This window comes from Hippocampus comes, unplaced genomic scaffold (genome assembly GCF_001891065.2).
Source record: "Hippocampus comes isolate QL1 unplaced genomic scaffold, H_comes_QL1_v1.1 scaffold185, whole genome shotgun sequence".
NCBI lineage: Eukaryota > Metazoa > Chordata > Actinopteri > Syngnathiformes > Syngnathidae > Hippocampus > Hippocampus comes.
The window spans coordinates 936,872-952,310 of record NW_017805931.1 but is presented as its reverse complement, the minus strand read 5'-3'; the positions used below and the strand labels follow the sequence as shown (position 1 = coordinate 952,310).

Below are 15,439 nucleotides of genomic sequence, written 5' to 3'. Positions count from 1 at the left end.
AAATCGTACCAGCCTGGACTGTCTAAAAATAAATCTACACACACACACACAGCTGGCAAAAAGTACACAAACTACACTTAAGTAGAAGTCCAGATACTGTGCTGAAAGTAGAAGCCCCGATTCAACCCCGTTTAATTAATTTGCTGCAACTTTCAGCTTGTACCTGTGAAAAAAAAAGTGGCGTGAACTCAAAATTTCAAGGCAGCAAACTTCTATAAAATGTTCAGTGGGACAATTCAACAACCAAACTACTTACCCTCTTTCATTGTCCCCCAATTATTGATCGAAGTAAAAACAACTGAGAAAATCGGTTGCTTTGTTGTGCTAAAACGAACGTTGTTGCCATAAAATGCAATCATTTCCATTTTCAAGTTGTTCCAACTAAAATGACTGTTTTAGCCCCGCCCCCCATTTTTTTAACAGTCAAGTAAAAATAAAGCCAAATGCTGAAATGGACTTTATAATTTCATTACCAATCCACACATAGCAGTCATGCTCATAAATTGCAGATCCTGAAAAGGTTTTTTTTCAATTTAAGTACAGTCCCAGATTATTTGTATTTGATTACGTCACATGAGTTGCTTTGTTGTGCTAAAACGAACGTTGTTGCCATAAAATGTACTAATTTCCATTTTCAAGTTGTTCCAAATAAAATGACTGTTTTAGCCCCGCCCCCCATTTTTTTAACAGTCAAGTAAAAATAAAGCCAAATGCTGAAATGGACTTTATAATTTCATTACCAATCCACACATCGCAGTCATGCTAATAAATTGCAGATCCTGAAAATGTTTTTTTAAATTTAAGTACAGTCCCAGATTATTTGTATTTGGTTACGTCACATGACACCACCGACGCGCGCACACACACACACACACACACACACACACACACACACACACACACACACACACCTACGGAACACCTGCACCCTTCAGGGTGATATGATTTGAATAAACGGTTAATATATTCATCTGCTGGCGCAGCTTATGACAAAGCAAATAATGCGGCTCACTAACGAGAACGAACGCACACCCGAACGTCTTCGGCTGAGGCGTTTTCATCTGCTTGTCCTGCTTTTAAAAATAGACGACGGGGACGACCGCCATTGTGTTGCGCCGTCCGCGTCGTACGTGTGAGGGCGAGTCCACTTTGAAAAAGGGCACGTTGAGTATGTGATCCACATAACAGGAAAATGCACAAAACAGCTGGAGGTTGTCCTCACACACTATTGTGTGAGGACAACATCACAGGGGACTAGACATCAAAAAGAGGTCATCGCTTGGCCATCATAACGATGTGGGAAATATTATAAAAAGTGAATAACTTTCTATGCCACCCCAAAAAAATAATAATAATAAAATCTCCCGAATTAGAATCAGCAAGTGCAAGGCAGATGATGCTGTGCGCCACGCCACAAAGCAGACGGAATCTTGCAAAATAATGCTTGTTGTTGTAGTGATTCACTTGCACAGTTTGTATTTGGGGGCTGGGGGAGAGGGCGGAGGTGGGGGGCGAGCAGGGGGGGGGTCTGCCAACTCTCTCTATGTTGAGTGGGGCAACAGAGTGTGCACAATGGCATCTGCCAATTTGGACTTTCCTGAGCTTTAAAATCCGCCTAGCAACAAGCGGTGTCATTTTATAACAATAGTCAGCAGTCATTCTGCCGAATACATTCCGTTTCTTCGACATGTTTCTGTTATTTAGTTATCCGCATCTTTTTTTTTTTTAAAGCTTTGCTGGCATTTCATTCCTGCAATCTCACTTCGAGGGGTGATTTCAATCTTGGACATATGTTGAGAGCTTTGACTTGTGGGAGTCATAACTTTTCCTGCTCTTTCTCTGCAAAATACTTTGTGTTCAATTCTGTGCCAGTATCTGAAGATAGTCATGATTTATTGAGTGCGTGATTTAAAAGATCAACTGTGAGCGGCCAAAATACATCTTTTTTTGTTGTTGTTGTTGTGCCAAAGGAGCCTAGCTTTAATCTGGTTTTGGGAAACAATGCTAACGGAGGCACCCCCACCCCTGTACCGGATTCAAATTGTCTTGTTTTGAAGGAAAAGTTTTAATCGTGTAAGATTAAAGTCGTTACGAGGGTTTGTGAGCGGCACAATCCAATATTTACAAAAATCATAAGGAAAAATCACCCTCATTAGTTGTGCTGATACAAGAATAAATAGTAAAAAAAATGTGGAATTACGGGGGGGTGGAACACGAATTCAACTATTACAAGAATTCAATTCTATTTGTTTTCGAGATGAAGCGCCTTTTTTTTTTTTAAAGAGATGTTTTGAATAATAAACAATGCATCCGCCAGGCTATATTTAGCTGCGCTTTGAGCTCAAAGGCTAACGTGGCTAACTATAGTCGGAAAATCGGGGATCGTGAGATTCTTAACTGCGGAAAGGCCACCGACCTGCCAAAAGGCTGACTGCTGCTTGAAGAACCATCAAATAAAAACTTGGCTATCCAAATAGGATGGGGGGAAACCTGAGTAGAGCGTGTATCGGTTACATTTTTGAACCCATCCATCTGTATATATATCCAGTATGCTTGGCATGGAACAAAAAAACCCATCCATCTGTATATATATCCAGTATGCTTGGCATGGAACAGAAAATGGTTTGAACCAGAAAACATATTTTATTTTTATTTTTTTTAAATTCAAAAGTTGAGACTGCAGCGAATCGAATCGTTCCACTTTGACATATCGTGAGATACGTGTTACATTGTCTTCTATTCGAGAAATATACAGCGCTGGCAAGTTCATTCAAATGGATATAAAGTGACAACAAAAAAAGTCATTGCATCTCTCTCGCTCGGATTGAGCTGTACCATATCGAACCCAATCGTAATCCCGCTGACTCGGAACTAAATCGAATCGTTCCACTTTCAAACCGAACCGTCCTGGATCGTTCCCCCGCCCCGCAGAAGAGAAAACCGGATCAAATCGTCCTTTTTGGAGAATTTTTTTTTTTTTCTCTGTACAATTGTAACCTGATAACATGATAAGATGCCCACTGTCGTAACCGCTGTCCCTGAAAGGGTTAATTATAGAACTAACAAGTCCGTATAACTTCTAAAAATATTTGGACTCATTTTATTTGGACTTAACTTGCGTTTGACTTTTTTGATGACTTTATTCTCGTACTTGTGTCTGATGTTATTCCCCGCATCACTATCGCTGTCGTTTGTTATGAGTGTGGCCCTAATTCTTACTACTTTGCAAAAAGTGAGCCATAATGTGGGAAACTCACAAGAGGCTTTTTTTTTGTTTTGTTTTTTTGGGGTGTGTGAACAGACATACTAGTAGCTGCCAGTAATAACATTCCTTTTTTTTTTTTCCAAGTTTATATCTTCCCTAGAAAGCACTTGGCCGACTTTTATTGTCATCAGTCCAGCGGTGGAATCTCTTCCCATGCCTGTCAAAGATTGAGCATTTGCTGACTTTGATCGGTAGAGGCGAAAAATACTCAAACGTAACCCAATTAGCGGGAAAAAAAAAAACGTGTACGTGAAGAAAAATCACTCTTTACATGGCCCACACCACAAGATAATCGCTCAGGATAATCTCCTAGAGACGTCCGAGAATTGGTCCTTTGCTGACTTTGACTCGAAGGGAGAATTCTTGCTCCAAATCAGCCAATTGTCTGAATATGTAGCTGGAAAAAAAAAATCAGCCCCACCTCACACCACATAAGAATCGCTGAGGATAATTCTGCTCAAATTTGTCCCACCCAACTTAAGGTTGTACCTGTGTTTTATCTTTACAGTACAGGATGTAGTACGTTCTTGGCTCCGCTCTCACTTCCCAATGTTTTTTTTTCCCCCCTCCCCCGTTTGAGGATGTCGTTTAAAAAGCCCCGGTGGAGAAAACACCAGCACATTCCCGCATCCGTTGCTGAGGATAACACCAACTCCCACTAGTACCTCAAAAAAAAAAAAATAAAAAAGTTTTTTGAAAAGGGTTCTGTTGTGAATAATCGGCATTTGTGGGAAATGACAAAATACTTTTGTTCGTACTATCTGACTTTTTACTTTTACTGCTTCAATTTGAAAACATCTGTACTTTCTATTCCTTACATGTCCAAATCGGCTTGTTACTCTTTTTCTACCTCTGCGGATGATTATTAAGAAAAAAAAAGCAAAAAAAAAAAAGATGTAAATAGCGGCAGATAACACTTATATTTGACACTGTGTAAATTTGAAAATAAGTGAGAAAACTGGAAGTATTTCAAGCCTCGCTTTTGCTGAAGATTACTGAACGTCAAATACTCTTTAATCCTACTTTTTACGCCTACAGAAAGCCATAGCTGTAGGTTTATTTCATAATGTCCATCTTTGGACATTATTACTACTGTATATTGCGAAATGATAGTTTGTTGGTTTAGAAAAAAAAAACATATTTATTTACTGTAAACAAAGGGATTGGTACACCGTACCACCTTACGTACAATATTTTTACTTCACTATTTGCGGGGATGGTCTGAAATGTAACCCCTGTGATGGTAGGGAGTTTGCTGTGAGTTCTATATTTCGATATATTTTCGTTGTTAGCATGAGCTAATTTAGTTAGTCAGTTTAGAACATGAGCAAAGGGATGTGAACATGATGTTTTGATAGCATAAAAGTTACGCCGATGCTAGCTAGCTATTGGTTGAACAAATCTCTCAAGTACTAGAGTTGAATCAGTACTTTTACCTGAGGCTTTTTTTTTAATCATCACTTTCATGTTTTTACTTGTGTACAGAACTGTAGCTCTTTTGCCACTTATACTGTAATTTAATTTGCATGTACTCTTTCTGCATCATGTATGCAGACGCCGATACTGTGTCCCACCCGGACGTTTAGACCCCACGACGACTCTCAAAACAGCTGGTCCCCCACCCCGCCATTGTTCCCAAGCCGTCTGCGTTTCCAATTAACCACGCCCACTTCATGTATGACTGATTGTTCAGAACAATAATGCAAGTGTGTCAAAGTTTGCATCTGCTAATGTCGTCATATCAGCGTGGATAAGAGGTACAAAAATAGAGGCAGACAAACACTCCCAACAAGAGCCTCGTTGGGTTCATGAGCTGTACATAACTTTATCCTCATACATTTTTAAATAATTGTCTTGTGAAAATACAACTTTATTCTTGTGATTGTTCTCCAAAAGAATATGACTTACTTCACCGTTGTCTGAGAGAATAACTTTGGATAGTATTGAGGCATTTACAATGATTTCAATGACATTTTTTGGTTTATGTTCGCGAGCAGATTCGTTTCAGACCAATGGTCAAGTTTTTAGTTTGTATTTATTTCTGTATTTATTTGTTTATTTTGCGGCAAGTGATGGTGCATAGTTATTCACAGCATGGTGTCCTTTCTGGATGCTTCTCATGACCTTGTGTTTACAGGGAAACTTGACTTCCTGACTGTGATATTACAGGAAAGGTTTTGCGGCACGGCTCTGTGCATGACATTGTTGCGATCCCTCCTATGGGAGCCATTCCATTGTGTTTCCTCAAATGCAAGATTTTTTGCTGTCTCTTGGCTTTTTGTTCATTGACTCTCTATTACTATTATTATTATTATTATTATTATTGTTATTGTTATTTTTATTATTTTATTATATTTATTGTTATTAGTTTTTATTATATTAATATTATTATTATTATTATTATTATACTATTATTGATCCTTTGGATCAATAATAATAGTACAGTTGACACACTAGTTTTGCCTGGCGGAAAACGCCCCCCTCATTTTTTTTTTTTTTTTTTTAATGGTTCATATCTCAAGCAAGTGAGCTTCCTACACTTTACTGCCCCGACAACTTTACCCAGGAATCAAATGTGCAGCTTATCAGAAGCAGAGACAGTTAGCTAATGCTGATCTATGCGCCCAATAATACGAATAAAAGCACAACAGAATTTAGAATTTAATTAATGTTTGGGAACTGAGGACACAAATGATTGAAGCTTTGTCGGTGGAATTCTTTTCGATTCTTGCTTGATGTAGAGCTAGTATTTTATGCTTCATAATGGGCCACACATTTTCAATGGGAAACAGGTATGGACTGCAGGCAGGCCAGTCTTTGTCGTGTATTCTGTTAGATATAGGTTGAACATACCGGTAATTTGAATAACTTTGTTTTATGGTTTATTCACTGGAATTGGGTTTGTACTTTTTTTCTCTAAGAGGCGACTTTTTCAAAGCTCAAATTAATTAAAAAGGGGTTCTCAAGCAAGGACCACCCACCACTGTACAGTAAAGCTGAGGTCATGGGTCGCTGTCAAGTGCAGTTATAGTATATGGCCAATAGAGGGAGGCAGAGATTTTTAACTCATTTTCTACTTTAAACAGCGTGCTAGTTTTAGATTCCATCCTTTTGCGTTTCTTGGGGCTCATATAACTCACTTAAATGCGCAACATTATGTTTGTTGCCATGATTAATTAACTATCAAAGTGGGGACGTGCAATTTCTTTGTAACTATTCAAACGCAGAAATTCAGCAGAAACGCACGATTCCCCTCCACTGCAGTGAAATCAGAGAGCAAAGAAGAGTCGGAAAATTCAAAGCTTGGCTTCCAGATTTATATCATTTTATATGTCAGCAACAAATAAATATCAGGAAAAGGTCGCGGCGAGGCTGAGAAAATCTTCTGACCTGACTCACGAGTAGGGACATTTTTCATATGTCTTTTGTGGTTTGACATTTTGAAGAATGTAGGGACATTTTTCATATCTCTTTTGTGGTTTGACATTTTGAAGAATGTGCCACAAGCAACTCTTCATGCGCAGCCTTGTGTGCTTCTTATCACGTTGAATCACAAGTTTATTGGCAGAAAAATAAACAAACACAGAAGTGAATAATTTTCCTGTATATATTCTTCCAACACATGCAGCCTCTCGAAAGAGCTGCCCTGCTGTAATATGTATTCCGAAATATTTATTGTGCTGAATGAATATTTTTTTCTTTATTATAAGCACCGTATGTGGTTAACAAACCACTTAACACAGTCACACTGCTTGTGCGTGTCATACATTTAAAAAATATGTGTAAGTTTGCCAACGATTTTGACACGAAGCATATTTTTTGCTTGCATTTTAATCACAAATGAATTATTTAATATGCTCTGAACGTAAACACGTTATTTTATACATTCGTATTATTTTAGTTTTAATTCCAAGGCGCACCAATGAAAAACTCAAATTCACAGAAACCCTTGAGGCAGCACAGCCATGTGCAATGCTCATTTTTATATCGGCGTAGGCCGTCGAACGCAGGGAGGTGGGATCCAGTGTACAATGTTAGCAAATACTTTTTTTTACGTATAAATGAATACCACACTTTGAATTACACGGTTGATTTAACTAAGTGAACTCTTGTTATAACCTATGTGTATTAAAAGTGTGCGGGTTTTATTAAGAGTAAATTGTCTGATCACGTGACTGACACGGAACAGCTGGATCGTCCCCAACGGTTTCAGTCACGTGATCCATGCTGTCTGCGCGCGCAACTTCACACAGTAATTCAACTCTTCAGGGGGAACAATTTCACCGGGCAATCAAAATACAGGTTAGGTTGGCCAAATTTGGTTTCTCAGTTGTTCTTTTTGTAGCGATGGAAAAAAATAACAACTACTTGTCGAATATTACTGCGTGTGTTTGTCGTGTGCGTCGCACGTCGGGAAAAGTCGCATTTAGCAGCAACTGGCCAACAGAAAACATGACAGTGTGACTTTGGACTTTGGATTACTTTGTATTTTAGTTTCGATGTCTGCGTCGTGACTCGTAACACGAGTAACCTAGCTTTGTTTTTAGCCGTGGTGAGTTCATGGAACCGCGGACACTTCTATTTTCCTGATATCCTCATATATCTTTGGGAAATACGGCTTGTGATATTAATTCGTTACACGAACAAACTCTCAGCACAATTTGAGTTTATATTAACAAAATTTTCCCGGTTGAAATTAATTGACACCATTATTGTCATTATTATCCGTTCCAGCTTCCCCAAAGCGATACATTTTCCACGCTGCTTTCAATACAGAAAAATAAGACACATAAAAACATAATAAAACAGAATTTGTAAAAAATGTTTTTCGAAATTGTGATTACTGCACGTAATAGTCCCTTGTTGAAGGTCTAGTGAGTGAAGTCAAGAACTGGAGTCAGTTTAGGTGTGAGTTGTCGCTCGCCTGCAGCTCCCTGCAACTGTCCTCATTTCATATTTGTATGTTTGACTGTTTGTCAAATAACCGCTGAAAATGCATGAGCAACTATGGCTTTCCTTGCTCACGGTCATTACAGATTTTCAAATAATAATTCCCATCATAATTAGGGTTCCACATCAGCAGTTCCTGAACAGTTACAATGTCTGTTAATCTTAAAGAAAAACAATATGTATTTTTGTAAACATTTGTATGCAGTGTTTTCAAAATGGCGTTGGCTGGAGTCCGTGTGGTCGAGCTCGCGGGCCTTGCTCCGGCACCGTTCTGCGGGATGATCCTGGCCGATTTCGGCGCCAATGTGGTCCGCGTCGACCGCACGAAGGCCGGCGCATCGATGGACACGCAGGCTCGCGGCAAACGTTCTGTGGCCATCAACCTGAAGACCTCAGAGGGTGTTTCTCTACTCCGGAAGCTCTGTGTCCAGTCAGATGTTGTCTTGGAGCCCTACCGCAAAGGTTGGACCACGACAATCTTTATTTAGGAACTGCACATACTTTCCACTCGGGGTGGAATGATTCACATATCTCCCGATTTGATTCAAATCACAATACTTGTAGATTTATATCAAGATTATTGATTATACTGTGATTTGCGATTCAATATCACGGTTATTGGTATTTTTCTCAAATAATTTTCTTATAACATTTTAAAACAAGATTGACCACAAACAATACCCAAGTTGAATTATGTACTTCACTGACAAATCGCGACAAAAAATGATGGCACAAAAAACATGACGTAGTGAGGCGCGAATGATGAATGACAGTGTAGTAGGGGAACACAATGTTGATAAGTACGAATCATCTATCTTATGATCTTTCAGGTGTGATGGAGAAACTAGGTCTTGGTCCAGAGGACTTGCTAAAGGAAAATCCCAGTCTAGTGTACGCACGCCTTACGGGATACGGACAAAGCGGAATGTATGCCACAGCGGCTGGACATGACATCAACTACCTGGCCATGTCAGGTAAGAAGACACGTATGGAATGTAATCCAATTAGCAAGCTTGTTCAAGCTACAAATTGTTTGTGGTGAGTGTTTGTGTACCGGCAAAATTAATCCAATGAGAAAGGAAGATGAAAATTAATGCGCTTGGGCTCTTGCAAGTTGTCTCATACTTTCTTTGTGATGCTATTACTGCACATTTATTTCTTCATTCCTTCTTTGTACATTTGTCTGATCCATTGCTGCTCGCAGGGCTTTTATCCTGCCTGGGTCGCAGCGGAGAGAAGCCGTACGCACCTCTGAATCTCTTAGCCGACTTTGCAGGCGGCGGGCTCACATGTGCTCTCGGCATCGTCTTGGCTTTGCTGGAGCGAACAAAGTCAGGGAAAGGGCAGATCATCGACTCCAGTATGGTAAGCAAAGAGAGGTCGTCATATCGATCTGTAATTCTGAATTTGATGGGATTTACATATCGAAGGTTCTAAAAGGAGCCACGCAGCAAACAAGGTTGTGTGTAAATGGTTCTACAGAGAGGAGAGGAAAAAAAAAGATTGCCATATCTTGTTCATTAGTGGTGTTTCTGAAACTTGCTTGCATCTCAGATTTTGGTCTTGATTTGACACTTGCTCATACCTTCATCCAGGCCCATTTTTCAAAATACAGTTAAAAAGACAATTAATTGGGCTGTGGTTGTTAGGAAAACGGAAATGTAAAACTGGATATTATCAGCAATTGTGAAAACTCATGTCGTACAAATTGAAACGTGTTGGACTTAAAATTGAACCTTGGGGAACGCCACAATCTAACCTGTGACCCTCACCAACAAGCAAACTTAATCCATGGTGACAAGTTTATGTCATTCTCCAGTGAGATAAGGTTTTAGTCCATATTAATCCTATGATTTTGATCGATACTGTATGATTTGTTAGAAAATTAAATCTTTTATGCGAATGGTTAATTTCAATCATTGAATTGATTCAAAACAAACTTCTATTTTATCTAAAACAGGCAGTTCGCCGGTGTTCTATAATTCTTCACCTCTGCAGGGTAAAAATAATGTCTTTTCATATGAGGCCTGACAATGTCCCCCTCAAAAGCACATGGACTTGATGAGGAAAAAATTGTATCGTTTTAGCAAGAAAGTCCCACTACCAATTAAAAAGATGGCGATATGATTGACTATAAATGGCTGGCTTTGTGGAAATCATTGATGTTGTTTTCTTTGTCATGTCAACTTTTGACACCAAAAGAAGCAAAATGTTTGTCATTGCCCCCCCCCCCCCAAAAAAAATTCTGTCTGATAGACTGGGTTAGGCATTGCACCGTGTCACCAAAAGCCCCGTCGTCACGTGTGATTTTCCCCTTAGTGATGCACTCAAAGGAGACATTAGCGGCGCCTTGTCGAGTGTCAGAGACAAGCAAGCCCTGCCCTTTTGGCTCTTTTGTTCTGACGTCCATCTCAAGAAACGTGTTTTGTCCGTCAGGTTACAATCATGAGGCATATCTGCACGCCATTTTAACACGCCCGTGGCGAGTACCATCGCTCGTGAGAGTCAAAAGGGCGGCTACGATGTCGCCGTTGTCACTTTATTGACCTGTCGTGTTGAGCGAAAAAGCAAGTAATTGACAGCCCTGTCCTAAAAATGTTTAAAAAAAAAAAAAGTCTTTACCCCTCGAACATTTATGGCCTATAAATAAATTTGATTTGAGTTAAATAAAACTGGTTAAACCTCACCTGTCAGTCCCTGACATACAAAAATCTTATTAATCTCTATCGAGATGTATCACTTCAAAAATACTTCCTCGACACTGCTTACTACTTTCCTATGAGTAACGTTACATAAGATCACCAATCGTACACCTTTCCAATTTCTGCGTCCAGGTGGAAGGAGCCGCCTACGTGGGCTCGTTTATATGGAAATCCCGCGCCATTGGCTTATGGAATCGTCCTCGCGGGGAGAACATGTTGGATAGCGGCGCTCCTTTCTACGACACGTACCGGACGGCCGACGACGAGCACGTGGCCGTGGGCGCCATTGAGCCGCAGTTTTACAAGCAGCTGCTACAAGGTTTGTTGACTCATATGTAACCGTGCTCTTTAAAATGACCTTGTCGTGCCTCATCGGCAGGCTGCTACAAAGACCGAATGCGTCCCAGAAAGCCGTAGAAGTGAATGTTCTTCATGGATGAGAGTTTCTGTTCTGAGTTTGGTCATTTCGCTAAATATGGAACAATCACTCAATGACCGGTTAGAAGTGCATTCAGAAGTTTAGAGAAGGTCATATTCCTTTCACCTGTTACATTTACGGTAGTTATGTAATTTGTAACTTCTTAAAGAGATAGCAAAACAATTCATCATGTTTTTTTTTTTAAATCAGAAAAATAACACTGTAATATTTCATTGGAACATACAGTCATGATATAATTCAATAGAATGTAAATAAATGGAACCATTTTTGCCAGATTTTTTTTTTACTTCATTTCAATGGATACCAGCGTTGCTCGTTCTGGTGGGTGTGCATTGGCCTCCCGGGGGCACCATAACCCAAAAACCCAAAAAGAGTCAACGTGCTGCTCCTCAGCAAGCCAGAGTTATATTAGTCGTTCTTTGCAGAGGATAAAGAATATATGCCTGCTCGTAGCATTATATTATCTGTCTACATGTTGCGCCAGCATTTGAGTTCCAATATCTGTTGCTTTGGCGCTCCCCATTTTTGTGTTCGCATAAGCTCGTGGACGTTAAGACAATTACAGTATGTGGTCCTTGGTGACGATGGATTGTTATTTTGGGACATTATAAGTGTTGTGGAATCGATTTAAAAAAAAAAAGTATCCAGTAACGTGTTGTGGTTATTGTGTTTTTCTCGCCAAGGCTTGAAATTAGACGAGGACCAGTTACCACCACAAATGAGTTTCTCGGATTGGCCAGAGCTCCGTCGGATCTTCTCGGAGCGTTTCGCCTCCAAGACACAGGCGGACTGGTTACGGATTTTCGACGGGACGGACGCCTGCGTGACTCCCGTGTTGTCGCTTGACCAGGTGAGCTCACACCCGCACAACAGTGACAGGGCTTCCTTCGTGAAGGACTCCAACGGGGAGGAAAGCCCTCGGCCGGCCCCTCTCCTCTCCCGGACCCCCGCGCAGGCGTGCGTCAACCCTGGGCCGCTTATCGGAGAACACACTGTGGAGGTTCTGAAGGAATACGGGTTCAAATCCTCTGAAATTGAAAAAATGCTCACCGCGGGCGTTGTGGAGTGCTCCGGCGTTAAGGCAAAACTGTGATGGATACTTTTTAGTTTTTCCGCTGAAAGGGAGAGTCAGTAAATTTGGAATTTAACCTCGTAATAATGGCTGAGCATGATAAATAATTTGTCCATTAATTAATCAGAAGTTTTTGTTTTGTTTTTTTAATTGTGTGGGATCGATTGTATATTGATTGTGTTTTGAAGCAATTGGAGGCAAATGTCATGAAAAATATCCAAATTATTTTTCGGGGAAAAAGTTGCACGTTACTTTGAAAGACAAGTCCTAATAATTCAAGTTCTGAGTTGTATTGTAGAATAAAGCTCTTTAAATAAAACACCTGATTAATTTATTGTACTTGACTGTTAACTCATTCACTCCCAAAGACGTTTTTAAACGTCTATTCAGACTTGGTCTAGAATTGGCTGGTACTGAATGAGTTAATTCGTTTGCATTTTAGCTATTTTTCTGTCTCAAGAAGTCCACAAGGGAACCTCACGTGTGTGCTTTCTTTTCAAATGACTTCTTGAAAAGTAAAAAATCACTTTCACGCAATTTAATGCTAATGATTCCCAGTAGTTGTGCACATTTCTACAGCCTTACTGTGAAAAACATTCCAATCCATAAATGCCTCCAGAATCTCGACCGCCTCAGCCGCTCGCCGCCCGTTCTGAGTATTGATCGCCTTGGAGATGCGGCATGACGTGTACGAAGCAGAGCGCCGATAATATGTCAAAATATATTCGCAGTGACAAGCACCATGATGATGTCCTTCTGTATGCAACAGATGAAGTGCTACTTTTATAATTGTAAATCATTCTGAACGTAGGCGACAAGGCACAAAGGGCGCGTCATCGGCATGCCAATCACTTGAAAATTTAATGGACCGACAAGACTGCCTTAAATGTCATGGATTACCATGCAGGGCACTCCCAAGTGACCCCATTTTTATTGGATTGTATGGAATCGGATCTCCCATCAGAATCAGCTACCGAATATGAACCACGTATGCAGGACGAGGCCAGTGATGCCACATTGCCACAAATTTGAGTTTTCGGCTTTGCTCGTCAGCTGTCCATGAAATATTAAAAAAAAAAACACACACACACACACAAAAGTCCACCGCTTCTGTTCTAAGGGTCATTTCCAGACATCCTTCAAAGACCAATTGGGTCTTGAAATTTTGTCCAACTGTGTCCAAATTATTACTCGTCGCCATCAAACTCGAGAAGACAAAACAAGTCTGCCATCTCTGTTCGCGGCAGCTATTTTACATTCGATTCCAGGTGTCCTTCAAAGACAAACTTAGTTCGAATGTTCCCAAATTCATCCCATGTGTGCTCGATAGATTGATGCTCGGCAGGCCTCGGTGCTGTTGTGCTTTTGACACATTTTCCAGAGATAATTGGAGTCTGTCTTCAGCTCCCTTGCTTTGTTGCAAAGCGAACGTCAAATTGCCGTTGAGGCTTTGTTGCATCAAGTGAGTGTTTTGGGAGAAGGCGGTGGGCAGACACGTCGGGATACAGCTGCTTCGCTGCGCTGACAGCTTGCTGGAAAATGTCATTGTCCGCCTTGAATCCAATCTTGTCTGTACAAGAACAGAAAGACTGCAGCCGACATCTTTTGGCCGTTCCGTGCCTGCGCGTTTTATGCAAAGTGGTTAACTTCTTTTTTTATTCATGCCAGTTAAGAATGTTAGTTCTTTGAGGAAAAAAAAAACTTTTTGATTTGATGCATTGATTTCCAGGTGGCCTTCAAAAGTTGGCTTGAATTTGGAGTGCCCAAATAGTTTATGAGCTTCAAATATTCAGGGCTGCTGTAGCTTTGAAAGTTTTCTTCCCTGAATAAATGAAATCCATTCATCCATCCATTTTCGGATCCGCTTAACGCGAAGGGTGCTGCTGGAGGCGATCGGAGCTGTCTTCGGGCAGTAGGCAGGGTACACCCTGAACTGGTCCCCAGCCAATCGCAGGGCACACATAAACGGCACACTTTCCAGTTATTTTGCTGTCATCGAAGATACTAAATATAAACTAGTACCTGAAAATCGGTGGTTGGTTAGCTTTGGTGCCTTGAGATACGAGTGGCCCGCCAGACGAGTTTTTCGAGATATGAGACGGTGTTTTGGCGGATATGAGCGCTGTACAGGGGAGCAGAGAACTCAACTTAGCTCACTTCACAACAAGCAGCAGTTTGCCAGATATTGCGCAAATACCTGATCCCAGGGGTCGGCAACACGCGGCTCCAGCCCGTTCTGAGTATTGATCGCCTTGGAGATGCGGCATTCCGTGTACGAAGCAAAGCGCCGATTTTATTGGATTGTATGGAATCGGATCTCCCATCGGAATCAGCTACCGAATATGAACCACGTATGCAGGACGAGGCCAGTGATGCCACATTGCCACAAATTTGAGTTTTCGGCTTTGTTCGTCAGCTGTCCATGAAATATTAAGGAAAAAAAACACACACACACACACACAAAAGTCCACCGCTTGCATTCTAAGGGTCATTTCCAGACATCCTTCAAAGCAAGCGAGGAAATCACAAAATAAATTCAATGGGGGCGTTTGTGAAGACACAACAAAGGAATGAGTAACATAAACAATTCTGAGACAGTCCAGTCTCCTACATACATACAGCATGTGTTTCCTTCATTGTTAAGTTTTATAGAAGGCTTTTATTTTTTTGCGGCTCCAGACATATTTGTTTTTTGTTTTTTTTGTCATATATGGCTCTTTCAACATTTTAGGTTGCCGACCCCTGCCTTATCCAGTCTGCCCACAGCTCCCTTGCTTTGTTGCAAAGCGAACGTCAAATTGCCGTTGAGGCTTTGTTGCATCAAGTGAGTGTTTTGGGAGAAGGCGGTGTGGGCAGACACGTCGGGATACAGCTGCTTCGCTGAGCTGACAGCTTGCTGGAAAATGTCATTGTCCGCCTTGAATCCAATCTTGTCTGTACAAGAACAGAAAGTCTGTAGCCGACATCTTTTGGCCGTTCCGTGCCTGCGCGTTTTATGCAAAGTGGTTAAC

At 40.8% G+C, this 15,439-nt stretch overlaps 1 protein-coding gene across 3 annotated transcripts in view; it reads left to right on the top strand.

Annotated features, from left to right (window-relative positions):
• The window catches only part of amacr (alpha-methylacyl-CoA racemase), a 39,485-nt gene extending 26,722 nt beyond the window's left edge, over nucleotides 1–12,763 (top strand). The window contains exons 1-6 of one of the 3 annotated variants that reach the window (XM_019890087.1): nucleotides 7,459–7,567; nucleotides 8,421–8,677; nucleotides 9,046–9,189; nucleotides 9,420–9,580; nucleotides 11,050–11,236; nucleotides 12,040–12,763. In XM_019890087.1, coding sequence (XP_019745646.1) covers nucleotides 8,431–8,677; nucleotides 9,046–9,189; nucleotides 9,420–9,580; nucleotides 11,050–11,236; nucleotides 12,040–12,449 — 1,149 coding nt within the window. In that variant the 5' untranslated portion in view covers nucleotides 7,459–7,567; nucleotides 8,421–8,430 and the 3' untranslated portion in view covers nucleotides 12,450–12,763. Of the gene's footprint in view, nucleotides 1–7,458; nucleotides 7,568–7,589; nucleotides 7,818–8,420; nucleotides 8,678–9,045; nucleotides 9,190–9,419; nucleotides 9,581–11,049; nucleotides 11,237–12,039 lie in introns of those variants that run through there. The other 2 variants (XM_019890089.1, XM_019890088.1) reach the window with 2 other exon arrangements.
• Nucleotides 12,764–15,439: the final 2,676 nt, after the last annotated feature.